The 24753-nt window shown below is 36.0% G+C and overlaps 1 protein-coding gene across 2 annotated transcripts in view; it reads right to left on the bottom strand.

The window, feature by feature from the left end:
• The window catches only part of ehbp1l1a (EH domain binding protein 1-like 1a), a 41838-nt gene that overhangs the window by 13109 nt on the left and 3976 nt on the right, over nt 1–24753 (bottom strand). Inside the window, exons 5-15 of one of the 2 annotated variants that reach the window (XM_059526220.1) lie at nt 20364–20421; nt 19928–20023; nt 19244–19297; nt 18807–18985; nt 18480–18619; nt 17624–17698; nt 14797–15045; nt 11894–12097; nt 5085–5144; nt 3731–3890; nt 2574–2984 (exon numbers count right to left, since the gene is read on the bottom strand). In XM_059526220.1, the coding sequence (XP_059382203.1) occupies nt 2574–2984; nt 3731–3890; nt 5085–5144; nt 11894–12097; nt 14797–15045; nt 17624–17698; nt 18480–18619; nt 18807–18985; nt 19244–19297; nt 19928–20023; nt 20364–20421 (1686 nt within the window). Of the gene's footprint in view, nt 1–51; nt 2377–2573; nt 2985–3730; nt 3891–5084; nt 5145–11893; nt 12098–14796; nt 15046–17623; nt 17699–18479; nt 18620–18806; nt 18986–19243; nt 19298–19927; nt 20024–20363; nt 20422–24753 lie in introns of both variants that reach the window. The other variant, XM_059526212.1, reaches the window with a different exon arrangement.

The raw sequence follows: 24753 nt of genomic DNA on the forward strand, positions 1-24753 counted from the left end.
CATGTCTTCCTTGCAAAAAAAAAAAAACCACTTGGGCAATTCTGAACTTACCCCCTCTCCAGAATTCCCTTTTGTACTTCCTCACATCTTGCCCAAAAGTTCACATTCTCCTTGGCCTTCTCTAATGCGGAACTATTATCAGAATTGTTTGCACTGGACAGGTCTATCTCATTATCTGCTGGACTAAGCACAATTGATTTTTTTTCTTTATGGCCAACATCTTCTGGTAACGCTTGGGTATTATTTGCATGATAAAGCATATGTGCAGATTCTGAATATGTGGATGGAAAACCAGGGATATTGGATTGCTTTGCACAGGAGGACGTAATCATAGCCATGTCTTCTATGTGGATATTCAGATGGTCATCATATGTTTGATTCGACGAAGAACACATTATATCGGACTCGTTCTTTGAGGACCTCTTGTACAGTTGCTTTCCATCCAGAGACCATGCACTTGAATCTATTGCTTCATTTCCCAAGTCAACAGACGCCATACCTAATACCTTTGACAAATGTGGACAAGATGGCACAAGAGACACCATATCTGGTGCTTTCTTCTCAGTTATTTTTCTCGGAGCAGATGGGAAGCCAGGCAATTTAGCACTGATTGAACAAGTTGGGCGCAAAGCTACCATAAGCTTAATGAAGGCTTTATCATTTATTTCTCTGTACTGAGGAGGAACAGCATGTATGGACTGAACCTTTCTGCTTAATTGTTTTACCCATAATGGCTTTTCATTTACAGGCCATTGTAATTCTACCTCAGATATTATGTTTGATAGCATCCCAGATACATTTGAGACTGTTGGGAAGGAATGGAAAAGATAAACCATTAATTTGGGCTTTGGTGCAGATGGAAAGCCTGGGACACTTGCTTTCACTGGACAACTTGGCAAAATAGCATACATTACTTTAAAACTCTCTTTGTCCTGATAAGCAATGTCTAGGTTGTCAAATGTGTACACTGGCAGACTCCTCAAACAAAGAGCTTTCTCCTTAAAAAGCCAATTTACCAAAGTCTTATCAACTTTGCTTTGAACTAAAGAGGGAAAGCCTGGTGTTTTAGCCATCTGTGGACATGCTGATAGAGTACCAGACATTATTTGTGTTTCAGGGATGAGCCAAGGTGCAGAAGGAAATCCAGGTGTTCTTGCTTTTCTTGGACATGATTGTTTCAATGACAACATATTGCTCTCTGTAACTTCATACCGAGGATATGGACAGATTAAATGACACGGCTGAGATGCTATCGTCTTCATCCAAAATGGTTTAATGTCCTTTGGCCACTCCTTAAATGAATCTGAAGTGTTTGTAAGAATGCGTATAGCTGATATTCCAGTGACACAAGAGGTTGTTGGACATAGAGGCATGAGTTTTGTCATACAGAATGCAATGTCCTGTTTTTTTTTTGGTGCAGATGGAAAACCAGAAAGCCTTGCTTTTCTTGGGCAAGATGGTACTAAGTTCACCATCTCTGTTGACTGCTCCTTTTTCAGTATGCTTAGAACTAGAGGCAAGCTGGGCTGGTTCCTTTGTGCTTTTATCACAGATGATTGATTGTTGGGTGGCCACTGTTGAAAGACATTCTGACTGGCAAGTTCTTTTGCAGATGTAAATCCAGCAATGCAGGAAATCTTTGGACAAGATGGTAAAATCCTGACCATACTTGGTGCAACTGGTTTTGGAGCAGATGGAAATCCTGGAGTCTTGGGTGCTGCTGAGCAAGAGGATCTCAATGCAACCATCTTTCTTGCAGTTTCAAAATCCACCTTCACTGAAGACATTGGCAAAATTGGTTCCTTGTTTTTCCTAAAATAAAATACTAAATTATCTTTAGGCCAGGTTTCATCTGTGCAAATGACTGGATATCTTGAAGATAAACCTGGAACTACAGAGACATCTGGACATAATGGAAGAAGATCGCCCATATAGAACGGCAAAGATGGGAATCCTGGGATGCTGGCAGCTCTTGGACAAGTTAAATGTAGGGATATCATATTTTCCACAGTGCTCTGGTCATACAGTGAGCAATCCATATCTTGAATATGTTTTGCTGATTTCTCCTTTTGAATTTTCTCTTTCAGTATCTTCACAGACTCATCCCAAGGCCTCTTAGTGTCTTGAAAGGTTATAGATGGCATCCCAGGTGTAAAAGCAGTTCTCGGACAGGCTGGAAGAAGATATATCATACTGGGAACATATGGAGAACTGTCAAAATTAGTCTCTTCTCCTTCTTGTTTCATCCAAGGTGGTCGGTCAACAAATAAGTCTCCTATTTGATTCTCAGCTATGTCATCAGCTAATATGGATGGTGACCAAGGAGAATGGGACTCTTTCGGGCAAGAGGGCAGTAAAGCAGCCATGCTTTTGGTGCTGAGGGACAGGGACATTAGAACAGAGATCAGAGGGAGGATGTAAAATGGATTTATAAATAATAATAAGCAAACAGACCACGACACATACAGTATTTGCATTTTATATTAATATAGCATAAGCTTCATTTGTAACACAGTAACTATGCTGGCAAATTTAACAGACTTCACACTTCACGTGCATCTTTCCTCACTTACCCTTCTTTAGTACGGTCTGACTGGGACATTTCTGTATTTGTGAGCAGCTGCAGCACAGATTCTGGGCTGGCCTCTTGTGCATCTATTTCCTCTAGTTGAAAGCTACTTTGAAAGGGCTCTGTCTTGTCTTTATGAAGAATCGTCTCATCTTCTGTCTGCTCATGTGCAGCTGAGTGTAAAACAGCCAGCTTAGCAGAGCTCTGTGAATTCTCTGACTGACTGATCTGGACCTCAGTTAATGGGTTGGTGAATATAGGCACCGCAGCAGGTTCTGCAACATTTTCAAGGGCTGCGTTGGGGTGTACTTTATTTGTATCAGACAGCTCTGATTTTGGCAGTTCAAAATATGTGACATCAGTCATAGAAAGTGACTTTTGGTCACTGGGCAGCAGAGAGGTCATACTCTCTGGTCTAGGAGGAAAACACATCAGAACTGATGAAGTGTGCTGGGAAGACAGCAGGAACGAAGAAATCTAAATTTTACTGCATTGCATCACCTTGAAAAAATGTGAATGACCTTTCTGAAATTAATTAAGTGTTTAATAAAAGACCATGCTGAAATGCAAAGTAATAAAAAAAAAATAACTGTATGAACATAACAACCTCATATATTTTCCCCTTCAGATAGAAACTAATACAAAAAAGCAAATTAAGTGACTTTAACCCTGGATTTAAACCAAAGCCTCAAAATGTCAGTAAACATTTCTAAAACGTAAAATTCTAAACTTTTGCTGCTTTTGTGACCTTGCTGTCCGTTGCCTAATTTGATTAAATTTATATCATAACATTGTTAACTTTTGGTTTTAGAGCAGTGTTAAAGTCTTCACAATTGTAAGTGATTATCAGCATTTATGAAAAACATTTATAAACACATCAAACAACATTCAGGTTGGTTCAACATAATATACAATACAATACAAACACAAAATTTAAATAAAATTAAATACAATTAAATAAATAATAAATATATAAAATACATTAGGCTGTTTTTGTTTCATCAAAGATTTCCCCAAAAAGTCACCCAAAGTGTTAAAATCAACAGATATTGAAATCAAATTGTCAGTGCTTTGCTGGTGTCAGCCAACACTTGTTCACTTCAATGCACTTGTTACTGAAATCAAAGAATCAAAAAACTGTTTTCTACATATATGACTCACCCTTTTGCAGGCCGCACAACCTCAAGTCCAAAAACAGGCCGTTGCTTGTCCATTCTGTTGTTTGGTTTTTGTTTGGCTATACTAATGACTCCGGCTCTGCGAGGTTGAGGTTCATGGTTTTGATGAACATCTGTGGGCTTAGCGTCTGCATCCTCATCAGCTGTAGAAATATATACCCAGACATCACACAAGTATTACTAATAAGCAGTGTTGTGGGTAACAACTTTACTTTTAGAGTACTTTAGAGTACTTTAATTACTTTTTTCCTGAAATGTGTAACTTAAACCGCGTTAGTTTCGTGCGTAAGTAATCAGTAACTTCGTTATTTTTTAAAAAAAGTAATCCGTTATTTTAAGGAAAGGAAAATCCCGACTGCAGCCTGCTTTTTGTCAGACAGTAGGCTAGGTCTACTGTGCCACCTGCGGATGTATCAGCGGAGCCGAAGCTCTGTGATCGTAAAGTCAATGGCTGTGATACGTCTGTGCCCTGCGCCTGACCCTGTGTGTGTGTGTGGGGTTTTTTTCGAACTCCCGGCAAGATGGCAGAGAGGACAGCGTTTGGTTTTACGGACTGTGTTAAAGCGAATTTAGGCTTGTGACTGTGAGTGACACTTTAATAATAATTAGTTCGGCTATTAAGCGATTTGTCATTTGCCTGTGTGGCAGTGAAGGGTTTAATTCGGTTTGTTATCATTTTTGTTTGACAGGCAGCTGTTAATTTCTCTTAGATCGTTGGCTGGCTGGTTGTTCATCATTTCTAAATGGATTTAAATCTGCAAGCCTGTTTAAGGTTGTGTTTACAAGTAAGCATACTTGTACTTTGATAACTGCATTATTTAAAGTTAAAGAAAAATCAGGAGTTATCTTGTGGTGCTCATAATATACAGTAGTATAGGCTACCCGGGCCGGGTAGGTGCGAATTTTGATTAATAATATGTTCTGTGATAATAAATAAATAAAACGCCATGTGGAATAGCCTATTGCTGACTGTCTTTCCTGTTATTGTTATCCTGCAGTGTTAATTTAGTCGGATGACTGACGTTATTCATTGTCGGGAGTCACGACTTCTAGGTGTATTTAAAGGGGCCGGGGGCTGTGTCTGTCATGTGTGAGCCGCTGCAAACGGCTTTTAATTTTTGGTAACGCATGAGTACTCTAACGCGTTACTTTAATGAATAGGTAACGCTGTATCATAACTGATTACTTTTAATTGATGGTAACGTTGTAACCTAACTAACCAGCCTACTTTCCAAAGTAACTATACCCAACACTGCTAATAAGTCAAAGAAAACACTAAAATGTATATACGATACAATGAGAGGTTAACTGTTAAAGCAGCTGTAGTGTATACTCACTAGAAGACACTGTATTGGGACATTCCTCCTCTGCTAATACACTTAACTGTCTGTGTTGCTCTGAAACACAAATGTAAAATATGCCATAATAATATAATATAGTATATCTTTAACAAAATATTAAGCACTAAAGCAGCATTCCAGCATTCTACTGAGGCATTTTTAAAAATATTATCCATCTGTTGCAGTTAACACAGAACATAAAAGAGGAAGTTCAAGTCTCATACAGTACATGTTTGTTAAGCTACAGATCTGCTGTTGGAAGATCGGTATATAATAAAATTCATGCAGCTCATACAAGCAACATAGAACAAGAACTAAATACAAAAATAAATAACTTACCAACCTCAAATTTTAAACAAAATAGTATATTTTATATTAACAGTTTGTTTTTGCAAAGTAGTTTCATTCACGTGTCCTACAGGGGGTAACATCATTTAATATATGATTTACAAAATAATTAGCAAATAATGTGTTTTCTGACTGTTGTTGATAATCTCCAAATTCTGTTCTCTTCTACAAAAGCATGTCTTGTTGAATCTTTTGTGTTTTTATGAAAAATAATATTATTTAACATAATGCTGTCTTAAGACAATGTTTCAAAAAATAGTGAGTCAGAAACACTGAACAGTTTTCTAATTTTGATAGATCAGTCCACTGGGAAGAATGGAATGTTTGGCTTTCCAACACTGTACTGTTATGCAAGAAATGTTGAAGTGAAATCTAAAACAGATCTCACTAGCTCAAAACATTTAAAATCAGTTCTCTGTTATCTACTCAACGTACAACACACATATTCACAGCAAACAAACACAGAATGAGAATGAAGCACAGAGAAAGATTCAGGCAAGCATATACCTGTGAGTGTGTCAGTGGAAGGGACTGAAATGGAGGCAATGGCAGGGGCTACAGTGGACGTTTGGGCATAAATGTAGGGGTCAGGGATCGTGGATGAGGGTGGAGGGAGAATGAAAGGTGTGGAAAAGAAAAGAGATGTAGGGGCATTAACAGGAAGAGGGGCTACTGGTCTGCGCACATTAGGTCTAACCACTGTGGGCACAACCTGATGCCTCCATTCGTACGTCTGAACCTCTGGGAGAGGCTCTGAGGTTGACATTTACCAGACGAGAATGGAAGATGACAGAAAAAGGAGAGAATGATTACAAAAGAAGAATGAAGGATGAGAAGATGAGTGCAGAAAGGAAACAATTTAAAGGGTTTAGGTTCACCCAAAAATGACAATTCTTTTACTTTTATTCAGGTTCATATGGAAGTAAATTAATGACACGTGTCTTTAAAGCAAAACCTAATGGTGACGTTGACTGCTGGAGCAGATGGTGATTTACTGCTATTCCTACAGTAACCAGATATGCAACATATCCACTGAATGTACAAATACGGAAGCAAATTTGCAAAGTAAATTAAAATGACAGAAAATTGTCTGTTGAAAATTGTAGGAGGCGTATCTTTTTTTATTATTATAATATTTTGGAAATTAACTTTGGAATGTGGATATTGATTGCTATATTTGTAATAATAAAATGCATATGAAATTTGTCTGTTCAAAATATGTACAGCTTAAAGGAATAGTTAACCTGGAAAAAAAGAAGAAAACAAAAAAGAAAAAGAAAAAGGCCATCCAAGATGTAGATGATTGGGTGCCGTCAGAATGAGAGTCCAAACAGCTGGTAAAAACATCAAAATAATCCACATGTAATCCACATGATTCCAGTACATCAACTAATGACTTGTGAAGCAAAAATGTTTGTGCCTGTATAAGAAACAAATCCATATTTAAGATGTTTTAACTTTAAACCATTGCTTCTGGTCAAAATCCAAAATAACACTTCCTCCAGTGAAAAAGTTCATTCAATGTTGTCCTTTCACATCAAAATCCTGTTTTCACTTGTAAACATGCTTAAATTGTGCATATTTCTCTCCTGATTCCGACAAGATTCAGTCCTTTTCACTGGAGAAAGTAATATTATGAATAGAGGACTCATATTTTAGCCAAAAATAAGAAGTTAAAATCATCTTAATAATAGATTTGTTTCTTGCAAACACACAGATTTTCACTTAACAAGAGGTCAATTGATGGACCGGAGTCATGTGGGTTGCTTGTGGATTATTGTGATGTTCTTATCAGCTGTTTGGAGTCTCATTCTGACGGCACCCATTCACGGCAGTGGATTTATTGGTGAGCAAGTGATGTAACGCTAAATTCAGATTAAGAAACAAATTCATCTACATCATGCATGGCCTGAGAGTAAATATTCAACACATTTTCATTTTTGAGTCAACTATTCCTTTAAAATGCATTTAATTTAATGAAATTGCATTTATTTAAATGGAGCTTTATACAATACAGACTGTTTCAAAGCATCTTAATAATAACTCTAATGTAAAATTTTAGTGTTGCTTTAATTCTGTTCAATAACACAAAGTTGTTATTGAGTTGATGTTGCAAAGTGACATTTATCATTATTTTACTTCCTAATACTATTTTCAAAATCCAGCAGTTTTGGAACATCACGAGGGTAAGTAAATGATGGCAATTTTCTTTTTTTGGATGAATTCTCCCTTTAAAAAATTAGGCATGGTTGATTCAGACAATGAGAATTAGAAATTTCACTATATCCATGCTCCATTTAAAGGGCATCCAAAACCCTATAACGATGCATTATTTCTTTTAAATCTTGAACTCAACATATGAAAACGAGTTTAGTTTAACACATGCAAACAGGTTTAGAATACAGTTATCCTACAGTGTTTGCTCTCTACCTGACTCGGCAACAACAGGTGCAGTGACCATACGACCAACATCAGGAGTGGAACTAAGAGGAGCATCAGAAAGAGTGAGATGAGGAGATGACAAGAGAGTGGAGGGAGAAACCAGTGATGCTGGAGCTGGAGAGAGGATGGCAGCTGACAGGGTTTGAGAGGAAGACGTAGAGACTGACTCAACGCTGGGCATCTCAGAGGAAGGAGCCACACAGGGAGATATTACAGCAGGATTGAGAGTAATGGTAGAAGAGTCCATTGGTTGAGGAAGCACACAGGATGAAGACATTGCAGGAAGGGGGACATACATTAGGGGAGAGGTTTGTGCAGGAGGAGAGGAGATCACTGAGGCTGGATGACACTCTTGGTTAATGTGTTCTGGAGAGGTAAGGGGAGCAGGACACAGACTAGGGGGCAGCTTAGGAGGCCTCCACTCTTTTTGCCAAGATGCTGGAGTTAACCATAGAAAATAATGATGGAGTGCATGTATGATAAGTAGACAGTTTTTACAGGGGAAGAAAGAAGTAGAAAAAAGAAAAAGGTATGATTAGCATAGATTTGCAAATATGTTTGAAAAATTATAATTATACATTTTTTAATTAAAATATTTTATGCCACAGCCATTTGCTACTTGCTATTGTTAATTAGAGGAATATGGTATTTATAATTTAGGGTAGGTGATATTGATATTCTAGAGAGTCACCAACTTTTGGTTAATCTTTCCATAACATACAAATTACATATTTTATTCCACAATTTTGGGGTTAGAAAGATTCTTTTATTTAAGAAATGAATACCTTTATTCAGAAAGGTGAATAAAAATGTATCAAACGTGACAGTAAAGACCTTTATAATGTTACAAAATGTTTATATTTCAAATAAATCCGGTTCTTCTGAGCTTTCTAGCTTTCATAAAAGTTTCCTGAAGAAAAAAGTAACCTGATGTCCAAAAAAAAAAAAAGGTTTTTAACACTGATAGTAATGTTTCTTGAGCGGCAAATCATCATATTAGAATGATTTCTGAAAGATCATGTGACAATGAAGACTGGAGTAATGATACTGAAAATTCAGCTTTGCATCTTTAAAATATACTGAAATGGAAAACTACAAAATTATTTCAAAATATTGCTGTTATTACCAGAGGTGGGTAGAGTACCCAAAAACTGTACTCAAGTAAAAGTAAAGCTACTAGTCTGAATAGTTACTTGAGTAAGAGTAAAAAAGTATCGGATAAAAAATCTACTCAAGTAGTTAGTTACTAGTTACTTTGGGTCATTTATACTGAGCCTGTTTTTATTTAGATATATAGATCAAATGTATGTAATGTAGGCTATGTGTGTGTGTATAAATATATATATATCATCAGCTTTTACTCCAGTCTTCAATGCCACATAATCCTTCAGAAATCATTCCAATATGTTGATTTACTGTACTATCAATGATGTTCTTTTTATCTTTCTATGCATCAAATAATTCCAAACAAAATGTCACAGGTTCAAAAAAAATATTAAGCAGCAAAACTGTTTCCAGCACTGGTAATAAATCAATATATTAGAATTATATTTTGAAGGATCATAACTCTGAAAACTGGATTAACAGTTGATGAAAATTCGGATTTGCATCACAAAATAAATTATATTTTAAAGTATGTATTATATATGTATAAATAACCTCTGACACAGAGAAGAGAGAAAACTCCTCACATAACCGCTAAGTTACCTAACATCTGAACATAACGAACCAAATGCACATTGACGGATCTTCTTCTGTCGCACGCAGAAGTATATTTCTGCAAGCGTAAATATTGTGGAAATATCATAATTAATTGTGTCTAGGCATAGGGGGGGTCGTCATGTGACACACAGCAGCCACAACAGCATATTGGCAAATTATTATTAAGCATTATTTATTTATTTTATTTTTTTCATTTTTATTAGAAACATTCCCAGACGCATGAACTATATAATGAAATATATCGATTCTCACAATACATAGATTGTTAATAATGATAATATGCGATGGTCAAAGTAGCCTAATTATGTAATTTATTATAAAACCCTGTCTGTTTACTTAAGTAACAGGTGTCATGCCATTACATATTTTTAATACGACTTACTTTATATTAAATATGAATTTAACATTGAAAGTTAATGTGATATAAAAATTGCTACTAATCTTTCATTGTTCAAAAAGAGAGCAAATAACATTTACATTATCAAAGATCATTTCACTGACAGTCTAGAGTTGTCACTCTCAAAAACTCCCATTAAAATCACTGAAACTGTTAACACTGTGAAATCAATATCTTATTTACAGATTCGTACACACACATCTGCACTTTGTTGTTTCTGAAGAGAGAATTCGCCAGAAAGAGTTATTCCGTCAGTGAGCGAGTGAAGGAAGCACCGGCATTTTAGCGATGATTCATCTGAACACCTTTGATTGGCCAATGCTTTAATAAGCTCAACAGAATCGTGTGTGATTGGTTATAATGCGCAGCGCTGTAAAAACGCGTCTGTCTCTGGCTCAGCGCCAGCCAGCGATCACAGATCTGAATTTAGCAGCTGATGATATGACTCACTGAACGTTCTCACGCCGGTGTGATTGTATTAAAATTAATTAAATCTTAATCGGCTATTTTTTGTCTTTTGGAACCTGCATTCAACTTGGTTCCCTTCTGTTATAAGTCACACGTACAACAAACCAATGCCACAGTGGTATCGTGTACTGTAATCGAATGTAGCCCAAGTTATACCTGTTGCACAGTAGACAGCGCACGTGGTGTTCATCTAATAAGGATCTCCATTGCAAGCAAATAATAACCTTTGCAGATTTGCTTTCAATTCAGTGCAGTTCCAGCCACGTTTTCAACGCTGCTGATATTCTTAAACATTACAACTCTGAGTAAACCACTTCAGACGCTCAGCGCGTGCGGCAGGGAACTGAACGAATCATTCAAACTGATTCATGAACCAATTCACTCGTTTGCCAATTGGTTTGATCAAGCCTTTGAATGAATCATTCATGAATGGGCATCGTTCATTGCCCAGAGAAAAGTAGACGGCGCGTTTGGAATAAACTGAAGCATTTATAACATTTATTGCATTAAGATAAAGTAACGAGAGGAGCATCGCCCACAGTAACGAAGTACAAGTACAGATTTTTCCCAAAAAATTTACTCAAGTAAGAGTAAAAGTACCCATCTTTAAATATACTCCCAAAAGTATTAGTTACCCAAAAAATGTACTCAAGTAAATGTAACAAAGTAAATGTAACTCGTTACTACCCACCTCTGGTTATTACTTTACTGTATTTTTGATAAAATAAATGCAGCCTTGGTGATAATAGTAGATTAAACAAACAAATCTTACCAACACCAAGCTTCTAATAGTAAAATTTTGTCAACTTTTAAAAGTACACAAATATATGAACAGACTTGAAGCTAACAAAAATGGACTAAAAGCTATAAAACTCTTTCATAGAGTCTGTCAGTGACTTTATGGCTCTTTATTACCTCCAAATCATTTTCAGAAACCTGGGTAATGAACATGAAACTTAATTTAAAATGGCATCAAATTAAATCTGCCCCATGTACCTGTCTCAGTGGCAGAGGGCATGCTTGTAGGCTTTGTAAGGGTAGAGCCTGGCTCAGCCAATGAGGCGCGATAGATTTTTGAGGGCCGTGGTGCAGGTAAGGTCATTGTGCCCTGAGGAGATGAGCCAAACTCAAAGGAGGAGGGGTGTAAATCAGAAAGGGAGGAGTGTGAAGAGGGAAAACTCTGAGGTCTCCGGGTCTTGCTACGAGCAACCAAATGGGTGGCTAAGTCAAGGGAGAAAACGATGAGATAGAAAAGAGTAGGACAAAATTGAAGAATGAAGAAAGGACAAAATTGAAGCAAGGTGAAGCAGCAACAGGACAGATAAAAATGAAAGATATGCAAATATCAAATAAGCAAAAATACATTACACAGTTAATGCAAGCTACAATACAACTATTTAAAAGCTATATCTACTGATGTATTCTTTACCTTTCTGGGTTATGTCAGGCAGAGGAGTCTGCTGAGGGGATGAGGACGATTGAGCAGAGGAAAGAGAGAAAGGTGTGCTAGTCCCAGGAAGAAAAGAGAGAGGCCTTTGGGGAGGAGCTGCACTGCCCTCAGCAGAGCGACTGCTCTCCATTAACTCAGACCTAGCAAGACCTCCAGATGGCCTTTGAGTGACAGATACAGCAACTTAAGGAGAGAAGGAACATTTATAGCATGATGAGAGTTAGAGAGGGAAAAAATAACAGAAAATAGAGTAAAGCTACAGCTTTGTGTAAATCTGTTAATGTGTGTGTTTAAAAGGAGGCAAAAACACTCATTGGACTGAGGTAAACAAGGTTCATTAGATCAAGTTGTGATAGGGCAAGAATAATAAAAGTCAGGGGCTGGATATATAGCTGTTTAATGAACAAATTCACAGGGAGCTACAGTAGTTACTATGGTGGTGAGGCTGTTATTTCCTTAAACAGCAGCCTTAAAACTCATCTGTTGTTTTTAATGGACAGTTTTTCAGAAGAAGTCAATTAAGATTCCTTTTAATGAATCTAGAAGTGATGTATGTTCAAAGACAAAAAAAATTCTACAAAAGTTCCACACAATACCTCTGCAGACCTTACTGCCAGAAACAATAATTTCTAATTAAACTACATTATTTAAAAATAGCTGTCTCAGAATTTAATGCAAATATTCATGTAGTAATGTCATGCAGATATTCAGCATGAATATAACAAATTTAGTTTAAAATAGACAAAATGTGAGGCAGAAAGAAAAACTATGCACAATTGCAAGCTATATGTTCAGTTTATGAAATACACTACTGTTCAAAAGTTTGGGGTCACTTTACTTAAAGACTTGTATAATGTATAATACATTTTAGGGTTTAACACATTATAATTATTCATAATGTGCGTTGTAATACATTATATCTTGTTGTCAATAATTATAACCAAATTTAAAATGCATATTGTAACAATGAATTGTTAAGTGTTACAATGTATTAACTGTGGTTACAATGTACATTGTACAATGCATTATGGTAAATGGACTGCATTTATATAGCGCTTTCAACAGACCACATGGCTATCCAAAGCGCTTTACAATTTTGCCTCACATTCACCCATTCACACACCGACTGCGGTGTCAGCCATTCAAGGCGCCATCCAGCTCGTCGGGAGCAGCAGGGGTTAGGTGTCTTGCTCAAGGACACCTCGACACTTGATCAGGTGGCATCGGGGATTGAACCACCAACCTTCCAGTTTGTAGACAACCTACATGAACCACTGAGCCACTGCCGCTTAAAAGTTAAATTTTATTTCCATCATTTACACTTTCAAAATAACAGAAACAAAAAAATGGTGTCTGCAAAAGTTTGGGCACCCTGCAGAGTTAATACCTTGTACTGCCGCCTTTGGCAAGCTAGGACCTGACAGTGTCATGTATTGTTCTCAATCATCGTCTGGATAGACCAGGTGATGTCAATCTCAAAGGTTTTAAATGCCCAGACTCATCTGACCTTGCCCCAACAATCAGCACCATGGGTTCTTCTAAGCAGTTGTCTAGAAAACTGAAACTGAAAATAGTTGACGCTCACAAAGCAGGAGAAGGCTATAAAAAGATAGCAAAGCGTTTTCAGATGCCAATATCCTCTGTTCGGAATGTAATTAAGAAATGGCAGTCATCAGGAACAGTGGAAGTTAAAGCAAGATCTGGAAGACCAAGAAAAATATCAGACAGAACGGCTCGCAGGATTGTGAGAAAAGTAAGTCAAAACCCACGTTTGACTGCACGATCCCTCCAGAAAGATCTGGCAGACACTGGAGTTGTGGTACACTATTCCACTATAAAGAGATACTTGTACAAATATGGACTTCATGGAAGAGTCATCAGAAGAAAACCTCCTTTACATCCTCAACACAAAAAATCAGCGTTTGAAGTTTGCAAATGAACATATAGACAAGCCTGATGCATTTTGGAAACAAGTTCTGTGGACCGATGAGGTTAAAATATACCTCAAACAAGAATTGAAATACTCTTGGCTAGTTACAAAAAGCGTATACAAGCTGTGATACTTGCCAAAGGGGGCAGTACAAGGTATTAACTCTGCAGGGTGCCCAAACTTTTGCAGACACCATTTTTTAGTTTTCTGTTATTTTGAAAGTGTAAATGATGGAAATAAAATCTAACTTTTTTTGACTTATTATAAGGATGTCTAATCTGTCATTTGATGCCTTTTGGAGATTTTTCCATCTTTTCTTGGCGTCTTTATGCACATTAATAAAAGTTTTTACCTGGGGTGCCCAAACTTTCGATCCCCACTGTATATATAAAATAAAATTAGAATTTGAGTGTTTGACCGTATTATTGTTCTTACAGTTTTTTTTAATCAAAAAATAATAAATGCATGTAAAAAAGAAAGTTATATATATTGTTGTTCCTGTGTCTCAGTGGTAGAACATTGCATTAGCAGTGCAAAAGGTTGTGGGTTCATTTCCCAGGGAACACACATACTGTTAAAAAACAATTGTATAGCCTGAATGCACTCTAAGTCACTTTGGATAGTGTCTGCTAAATGTAAACTATATATATATATATATATATATATATATATATATATATATATATATATACACGTAGAGACCATCATATTTTAAATAATAATATATTTGCTTTGTTTTTCCATAGTACTATTACTTAACCTTTAAAGCACACCAATATCTTCTAAAAACATAAATGGTGAAAACATGTACTGTAAGTAATAAGACAGAAGAGTGAGTCTGTGGATGATCTATGAGGTGTGTAGTATGGACATGTACACAGTGCAGTGGATGGAGACCAGCACAACTCTGTGGTGATCTGCTGCATTGCACTGGGTGGATGAGTGTTTGTACCTGAGCCAGTCGGCGGCTGGAAGATTTTGGGCAGGGCAGGTGGATGAGCACGTACAAATGCAGGTATAGTGAAGGCATATGGGGAGGGGCGTGCCTGCGGGACGCTGCCAGCAGCACGGGGGAGTTGGATACAGGAAGTGGAGAGGGGCGGGGCAGACGGGTCAAAAGCGGTGTATGATAGGGGGCGGTCCTGGAGAGGAACATTAGGTGTAATGAAGGAACAGCTCATCCGCCCCGGTTCAGAATGAGCTGAGAGAAATGATGATGATCATGGAGAGGAACAGACAAAAACAGAGGAAATTAGAGTGAAGGTGCATTTGCTAAAGAAGAGTTGACAGGTAGCAGACAAAAAATGCAGAGAGATAAAGAAAAACTCATATGAGTAGGGAATAATTTAGTAGAGAAGTAAAGGAAACCAGGAAAAGATGCAGATCTCAGATAAACTCAAAAAAAAAAAGTGACCACTGGTATGCTGAGGTCATGGGAATGCATTATGCAATTTCACCCACTTTCTGACAAAGTTAAAACATTCCAATGAATCCAGTCTTTCCAAATGCTCTCTCAAACATGAGTTAGAAAGTGCATTACTTATGATCTTCAAAATGAAGAAGTGAAACAATTTTATATTCTATTTATATGTGTGTGTGTGTGTGTGTGTGTGTGTGTGTGTGTGTGTGTGTGTGTGTGTGTGTGTGTGAAAATGTTTTTTGTGATATTCATGATCTCTACTTTTACATTTCTGGTTTTGGGAATTAGATGGTTCCACAAGTTTAAGTAGTAACATTATGCTCAATTTGCACAACTAAAGTAATTTACATTTGAGTGCATAATAACAATAATAATAAACAGGGGTGAACACACCAGATGTGCACCAATATATCCATGGTTTATGTATAACATAATAAAAAATATAAAATATACACAATAAGAAATATATAAAAATACAATAATTATGCATTTTTTTATATATTTACACACACACACACACACACACACACTTTTAAATAAAAACAGAATGCAATGATGTGGAAGTTTCAAATTGTAATATTTTATTCACAGTACAACATAGATGACATATCAAATATTTAAACTGAGAAAATGTATAATTTTAAGAGAAAAAATAAGTTGATTTTAAATTTCATGGCATCAACACATCTCAAAAAAGTTGGAACAAGGCCATGTTTACCACTGTGTGGTATCCCCTCTTCTTTTTATAACAGTCAGCCAACATCTGGGGACTGAGGAGACAAGTTGCTCAAGTTTAGGAATAGGAATGTTGTCCCATTCTTGTCTAATAAAGGCTTCCTCTTTATGAAGCACCAAATGTTTTCTATGGGTGAAAGATCTGGGCTGCAGCTGACCATTTCAGTACCCGGATCCTTCTTCTACGCAGCCATGATGCTGTAATTGATGCAGTAGGTGGTCTGGCATTGTCATGTTGGAAAATGCAAGGTCTTCCCTGAAAGAGACGACGTCTGGATGGGAGCATATGTTGTTCTAGAACTTGGATATATTTTCAGCATTGATGGTGCCTTTCCAGGTGTGTAAGCTGCCCATGCCACACACACTCATTCAACCCCATACCATCAAAGATGCAGGCTTCTGAACTGAGCGCTGATAACAATTTGGGTTGTCCTTTTTTGTTCTCTTTTTCCGGATGACATGGCGTCCCAGTTTTCCAAAAAGAACTTCAAATTTTGATTCGTCTGACCACAGAACAGTTTTCCACTTTGCCACAGTCCATTTTAAATGAGCCCTGGCCCAGAGAAAACGCCTGCGCTTCTGGATCATGTTTAGATATGGCTTCTTTTTTGACCTATAGAGTTTTAGCCGACAATGGTGAATGGCACGGTGGATTGTGTTCACTGATAATGTTTTCTGGAAGTATTCCTGAGCCCATGTTGTGATTTCCATTACAGTAGCATTCCTGTATGTGATGGAGTGCCGTCTAAGGCCCCGAAGATCACGGGCATCCAGTATGGTTTTCCAGCCTTGACCCTTACGCACAGAGATTGTTCCAGATTCTCTGAATCTTTGGATGATATTATGCATTGTAGATGATGATAACTTTTTTTCTGAGAAACTCCTTTCTGATATTGCTCTACTATTTTTCGCTGCAGAATTGGGAGAATTGGTGATCCTCTGCCCATCTTGACTTCTAAGAGACACTGCCGCTCTGAGAGGCTCTTTTTATACCCAATCATGTTGCCAGTTGACCTTATATGTTGCAAATTGGTCCTCCAGCTGTTCCTTATATGTACAGTACATTTAACATGTACGGCCTCTTATTACTACCTGTCCCAACGTTTTTGGAATGTGTAGTTCTCATGAAATCCAAAATGAGCCAATATTTGGAATGACATTTCAAAATGTCTCACTTTCAACATTTGATATGTTATCTACAGTATATTCTACTGAGAATAAAATATAAGTTTATGAGATTTGTAAATTATTCCATTCCTATTTTACTCACAATCTGTACAATGTCCCAACTTTTTTGGAATCGGGTTTGTATTTATTTATTTATTTTGTTGTATCATTATTATATTTATTTATATTTTTATTATATATAAATCATTTATTAATGGAAAGAATGTGAAAAATAATCCTAATACATAATATGATATAAATATCAGCCGATCACAGTGTCAAATATTCAATTAGGACTGTAAAAATTTCTGTGTTCCACAATTGTGATGCAAGTATTTACCAACCTAAAACCACCATGACACAAATTGAGCACTGTACATTTTTTAATACGATGCTAATTCCAGTGTTGAGGGAAGAAAGAGAATGGAAATAGAAGCCAGAGACTTCAGTAATCTACCTGTGTCAGAGGGACCTGTGTCTACAGCAGGTCTCCAGGCTTTGTCATGTATTCTCCTAGCAGGAGGAAGAGGAGCTGACCACATACAGGAAGAATAGAGCCAAAGGCAAAGAATGAAAAAGAAAGCAAGATAGCAGCTGAGAAAAAAAATTAACAAAAATAAATAAACAAATCTACAACGTGAATGAGAGATAATATTGTCAGATTCTGTGTCTGTCATGGCTAACCACATGGAAGCTACCTTTAAATCAAACCTAAATTTAACCCTCTAACTCTAGCACACCCTATTCTAATTTCTAATTTTTTTAAAAAGTGCCCCTTTTAGACTTGCACTCTATTCATTTATTAACTGCTTGTTTTCTTAAAAAAAAGCTTCTCTATTATTTTTTGTATTCTATCTATTTGTTTTCTTTTATTTATTATATAATAATTTTTAAAAAAAATGCTACATGTACTGCCCTAAGCTAACTGAGACTTGTTATAGCACTTGCATATTATTGCTATTTTGTTGATTTTGATTGCGTCCATTGCTCTCCTTTGTAAGTCGCTTTGGATGAAAGTGTCTGCTAAATGACTAAATGTAAATCTGAAAAACAGTATTAAACTTGGGCAAACATTAAATAAACTCAATACAGCCAAACAACTAAAAACAGCAAACAATCACCAAGTTATCTACATCTACATCAATTTTCACAAACCAGGAAACCACACAATGCCAGGGGTGGAAAAAAATGCAAATATATTTTCAGAACAGGAAATGCCTTTTTCTAAACTTGTTTCCAAACTTCTAGTTACAGCTTCAAATTTTCTAGTGTGTATACTTAAGACTGAGAGTACATGTATATGTCAATATTACCTATTACAGCTGTGGCCATTTTCACTGCTGCATTCATTCTTCTGTCCTCCTCTTCATCGCTCTCATTGAAGTCATCCAGGTTTCCAATGTCGGACTGCTTCAAACTCATCAGACTCGCCAGACTCTGCATGTCTTCATCACTGAATGCACAACACAGAATGCAGCACTAGTAAAAATAATTGAAGGCCTTCTGAAACACACTATAGATCAGTAAAGTAAAGAAAATGTAGTTGATTCTGTATGTGTCATCTGCTTGGACTGATGCTTCCACATCATTACACAGATCTAGAGAAACACATCTGGAACACTGAAAACATCTGAACTCACGTAGCTTTGCCCTCCTTCAGGAAGACACAGGACAGTGTGAGTTTAAGTGTGGCATCCAACACTTTCACAGACAGAGGCTTTAGTGTAAGCGTCAGGTCAAACTGAGCCGGGGTCACGCTTGCGTACTTCTTCATGTTCACATCCACTGATGCTAAAACCTTTCGGTGGCCCTTTGTTTCCTGTGGATGTTAGAGCACAGTACCTTCAAACTGTAGTGGAGTGCAAAATCAGTGAAGCCATCACAACATAATTCAAGACATGCTTTTTCAAAAACGCTGTCTTTTGATGACAAAATAATGCAAAAGAGCAAGAACAATACATAAAATGTACAACTTGACCCATTGAGAAATGCTTTTGTGGCTGAGGTTAGCAAACAGCTAAAATTGCTAGCAGCACCTTTAATAAACAGGGTGAGATTACAGAGTAAACAGGCTCACATTCTCTATGATGAAAGTCCAGTCTTTGTCCTCAAATTCATCTGCATTCGGATCCTAAAGGGAAAGTGAAAATTGTTGATGTGGACATGGAGTACAGGTACTTAAATAATATTTATTTAACATAAATGTCAAAATTCATGTTTACAACTTCTTATTAGTTTATTACATGCATATTTAAGCACCGTATCACAAACTATCTGCTACTATTCAAAAGATAAGATTTTTTATGTTTTTGAAAGAAGTCTTTATATGCTTACCAAGGCTACATTTATTTAATTAAAAAGACAGTAAAGACAGTAATATTGTGAAATGTTTTTATAATCTAAAAAACTACTTTCTATTTTATAATATCTTTTAAAACATCATTTATTCCTGTTACGGTAAAGCGAATTTTCAGCATCATTACTCCAGTCCTCAGTTTCACATGATGCAAATGCAAAATGCAAATATGCTGATTTGGTGCTTCGTTTCGAAAACAGTTGTGCTGCATATATATATAATTCAAAGGAAATTCAAAGGAACAGCATTTATTCGAAATGTTTTTTAACAATATAAAAGATTTAATCATTTAAATCATAACTGCTGAATAAAACTATGCATTTCTTTAAAAAAAGAAAAAATCTTACTCAGTCTTTTGAATTGTATTGTATATGGATTTCTTTTTATATCATATTATATATTCACCTTAAAAAGAGTGACAGTGATATCCACACTCTCAGCAACCTGCCAAACCACAGTCCCCCTGTATGGGTTCTTGATACCTGGTTGCCAGCCATGAAGCTAATAATGATACAGGAAGTCTTAACATGACAGCTGCCTGGATGCCGATTATGCACATTTCTTCATTAAAAAACACACATTAATAATAATGTATAGTACAGCAAAACACTATCCAACCATAACCTTAAATTAGATAAAAATAACTATTATGTGTTGTTCTGCACTTACAACTTTACTTAACTTAAATAACTTTACTATTCCAGTAGCTATTAAAACATCTGTAATTCTATATGAATAAGATGAGCAATTCTAGATAAATAAGAGTCAAGTTAACCTAATGACAGCTGCAAAGCTATAAATGTGTGAACAATAACACTAAAAACCCACATCCTCCTTTTACCTTGCTGCAGATGCGTCTGTTTCGTCTGGTCCAAACCACTCGCAGTTTGTCTGGCTGCCTGTGAATGACAAATAACATACAATTACACATTACAATACAAAAACATCATAGCTCCTGTTCCACACTGAAAGAACATATACTATTATTTAGTTTTAGTAAACATGTAATATTGCATAAAGCTCTATTTCTAGTCACAAAGTACTGACTTTTGAAAGTATTCATGAAACTCAGAAAACATAACTAGGACTTTCACCTAAAATTCCCTTGGGAATTGCTTTAAGGAAGTTAGTCTCCATCAGCAAGAAGAAGGAAACTACTATCATGCGCACTCAGTTTGGTTATTAGGTTACTCATCTGACCCACATGCAGGAAAGCATTAGCTGGCTTCATTGCATGGAATGCTGTAGCATCTTTAAGATCGAGTGAAATTATTTGTTCCTGTTCAAACAGGCTAACACTGTGCATAATGTGAGCAATCGCAGAACAAAATATGTTTCTGCTATTTAAAAATATAACTTAGAGACTCATCGTGAGGTGCAGAAGGGTCAGTATCCAACACCTGCGACACATCTTAAAATATGTCCATGCTAACCTTCTGGACAAGCACAGCATATAGCTAAAAAAATAATTAGATAAGAGGGTTCACATCATGAGGAATCATTTGAGATAAAAGAGTTCACTGTACTATGAAAACATACTGTAATTCTCATTTCTAACCTCCAAAAACACCATTTATTTAAACAAACAAAGGTACAAAAAAGATTCGTTCTATACTTACAGTGAAAGTATTTTAATCTATTTTTACATAAATGTTTTTTTACATAAAAACCTATCACCTATTACCTATTTTTACATAAATTGTCAATAAGTAGTGCAAGTCAATTGTAAGCTTCAGTAACTGAGTATTAGCAGAGTGGGGTGTGGTGAGGGTTTCCCCTTTAGTGTGGTTGTGGGAAATATAACCTGAGCCTTGTTCTCCTTTTCCCCAGCGTGTTTACGTCAGTCTGATCTCTCTTCTCTCAATGGAGGGTGTGGACTCTCCTTACAATAACATGGTCAGATCAGCTGTGTAACTTACATACACAATGCCACTTCCTCATGGAAGTCTTTTTGGCTCAAATGTCTCATTTTTAACCATTTTTTCTGTTTGCCAATTACCTTAATGTTTATTAAGTTCCCTTATTGTATACAGTGAAAAAATTTAATTTTCCATTTTTGCAAGTGAAAAAGAACAAGTCAGCTTACATTTTACATTTAATGTTATTTTTTCTATGAAATAACTGTTTTGTTTTATTTTCAGTAGCCTACCAGTTATATAAATCAGGGTTTTATGTTATCTTATGTTGTTAAATGAATTTTTATCACATGATGGTGTTTTGTATTTGTGTTTATGGCTTGGTGTGCAGCTTCAATGCATTGGTATTTACTTCAGATTGTGGAAAAGCTTCTTGTGATGAACTTTGATTCTGCATGTGCATGGCTTTCTCATTACCGCCTGTGTTTATTTGATGGTTGTCAGTGTGTTATGAAGGCACAATTATTTTTATTTTTTTTACTATTTCAGTAGGTTGGTAGTTTAACATCATATCAGTTAATGAATGAACAGCATTTTAAGTTCAATCAGTAAAATGAACCAATAGAAAACATTACCGTCTCCAGCCGCCAGAGGGCGCTCTGTGCTGCTCAGTGCTCCTGTAGTCTACACTGAAGACATAGAGCGCCCTCTCGCGGCTGTAGACTGAAATGGTTTCTCTTGGTTCTTGGTTCTAAATAAATGCGACTTATAGTCCAGTGCGACTTATATATGTTTTTTTCCTCATCATGACGTATTTTTGGACTGATGCGACTTATACTCAGGTGCGATTTATAGTCCGAAAAATACGGTATATATTTGTTGTATTTCTGGCAACCACAGCTGCTGTTTCTTACCATAAATTACACAATTTATTTTGTATAACACAAAAGTACAAAAAACACACTAGTATTTATACATGCAGTCAGATGACTATGCAGTTATGCAACTCTCATGGGGCAGGTCACGCATCCCATGCAACACACCTGTAACATCTATCACTCAATAGTACTGTACACCTGGAAAAGTGCTGATTGGTCAAATAAATGGGAGATGAAGTGCTTCTATAAAATAATTTCCTCAAACTGATGAAAAACCAAATGATTGCAGTAGACCGTGTCTTCGCATGTTAACATGACATTTGAGTCATAATAAAGGAAAGGAAAGGCGGAGAGAGAAAATCGAGGGCCTCTGGGTCTCGTATTGCAGGTCAGTGTCAGCAGCAGCTGCGTGAATGGATGCAAGAGGCCAAGCGACGTGGTGACAGAGTCATGGGGTCCACAGAAATAGACTGGGAAATGGCACACACATTGATATAAAGCGGCTGAAACATTGCGCTACATCTATTAAACTGCATAAGAAGGGAATCAGATTTTATGCTTTTAAACAGCTATTTAGATTTGAGGTATTAGATGGTGCGATGTTTAATCTTAAAAGTAAATGTTACACTTTTTTTATATATATATTATGTAAAATAATATAAATAACCCAGTTCATACACTACGAATCAGAGATTCTAAATGTTTCATTTGTAGACAGAATTGTAACACTGACCACATTCAAGAACTAGCCGAGTCATTTTACTGACAGAATCAAACAGCTGTTCAGAGGTCAGACATTGTTAAGTCATGTGACTACACAAGGCACACTGTCAATGGAGCACAGAAAGGTCTGCAGTGGCCACAGAAGTCAGATGACATCATCACAGCATAATATTACTGCTAATACAGTTAATATTACTGAATGTTCCGTGAAATACACTAGTGTTCAAAGCTTTGGGGTCAGTAATATTTTCGAAAGAAAATAACACTTGTATTCAGCATGGGTGCATTACATTAATCTAAAGTAAATAATAATAAATGCATTTTAATTTCAAATTTCAAATTTCAAAAGTATTCTATTTCAAATTAAGAATTCTGAAAAATTGTTGGAAAAAGTTCTAGAATTCTGAAAAATTGTGTTAAGATCTTCAAAAAAATTTTAGTGGCACAATTGTTTTAAACATTGATAATAATAATAAATAAATAATTGTAAATCAGCATATGATTTCTGATTGATCATGTGACAGTGAAGACTGGAGTAATGATGCTGAGACTCCAGATATCACACAAATAAATTACGCATTCAAATTAGCGCTGTCAAAATGATTAATCACGATTAATTGCATCCAAAATAAAAGTTTTTGTTTACATAATATGTGTACTCTCTTAATTTATTATGTATTATGTATATTTATATCTATAATAAATATACACAGTACACACACACACATATATAATGTAAACAAAAACTTTTATTTTGGATGTGATTAATCGTGATTAATCTGTTGACAACACTAAAATATATTACAATTATTAAAAATGTAAAATTATTATTAATATATTACAAAACAGGTAACTATTTTACATTTTAATAATATTTCACAACATTACTGCTTTTATTGTTTTTTTATTAAATAGTGAGTAGGAGAGTTCAAAAACTACTTTTTTGAACAATAGTATATAAAAAGCTAAACGTAGTGTTTTCAAAGTGAACAACAATGTAGTGTCTCTAAGTGAACATGTTTCAGCTAATAAATAAAGTAATGTCTAGTACAACATACAGTAGGATGTAATAGTTGTGTCTGCTTTCTAGGCTTGATGCCTAGTTTTCAGTAAATAAATAAAAAAATAAATAAATAACCAACATCTTTAATCGTTCTAGCCATTCCCCATACTACAAATACTTCTGAACTAGCCATGTTTCTCTTAAATCTCTATGATAAAGACAAGGATACTTATTATCCTTCTACTAACATTTTTTTGATGGTATATCGATTACCACAAAAATTCACTGTCACATGATGCTAATGCACATTATGATGTTGGCTGTCAGGAAAATACATTTTCAAGATTGACGGCCTTCAATTCAGAAGCATTTATTTGCTAAAAGGGATTATTGAGAGAACTGCATTGAAATTATTGCTGATTTAGATGACTGAACTCAACTCATAACTAAGCAAATAAAGGACACTAGAACTCTTTATATATGAAACATATCCTTGCTGAACATATTAAGGCATAGCCTATGTGTCTAATGCAAGGTCTGTTTGGATTTGCAACACTGCCAAGAAGTCTGGCAAACCTGACTGATTTTTTTTTCTGAATGTTTATATATGTTTAATTATTATGTACCATGGTCCTACGAGACACACATTTTGTTCCATTTCCACACATCTAGAATAAAGCTCCACTTGACTTGACTTGAAACTGTGCTTAATGAATGAGTTGGACAGTAAAATAAAGGAAAACCAATCAACAAGTGCTCAACAAGTCAAGC

Source organism: Carassius carassius, chromosome 3 (assembly GCF_963082965.1).
Source record: "Carassius carassius chromosome 3, fCarCar2.1, whole genome shotgun sequence".
Lineage (NCBI taxonomy): Eukaryota > Metazoa > Chordata > Actinopteri > Cypriniformes > Cyprinidae > Carassius > Carassius carassius.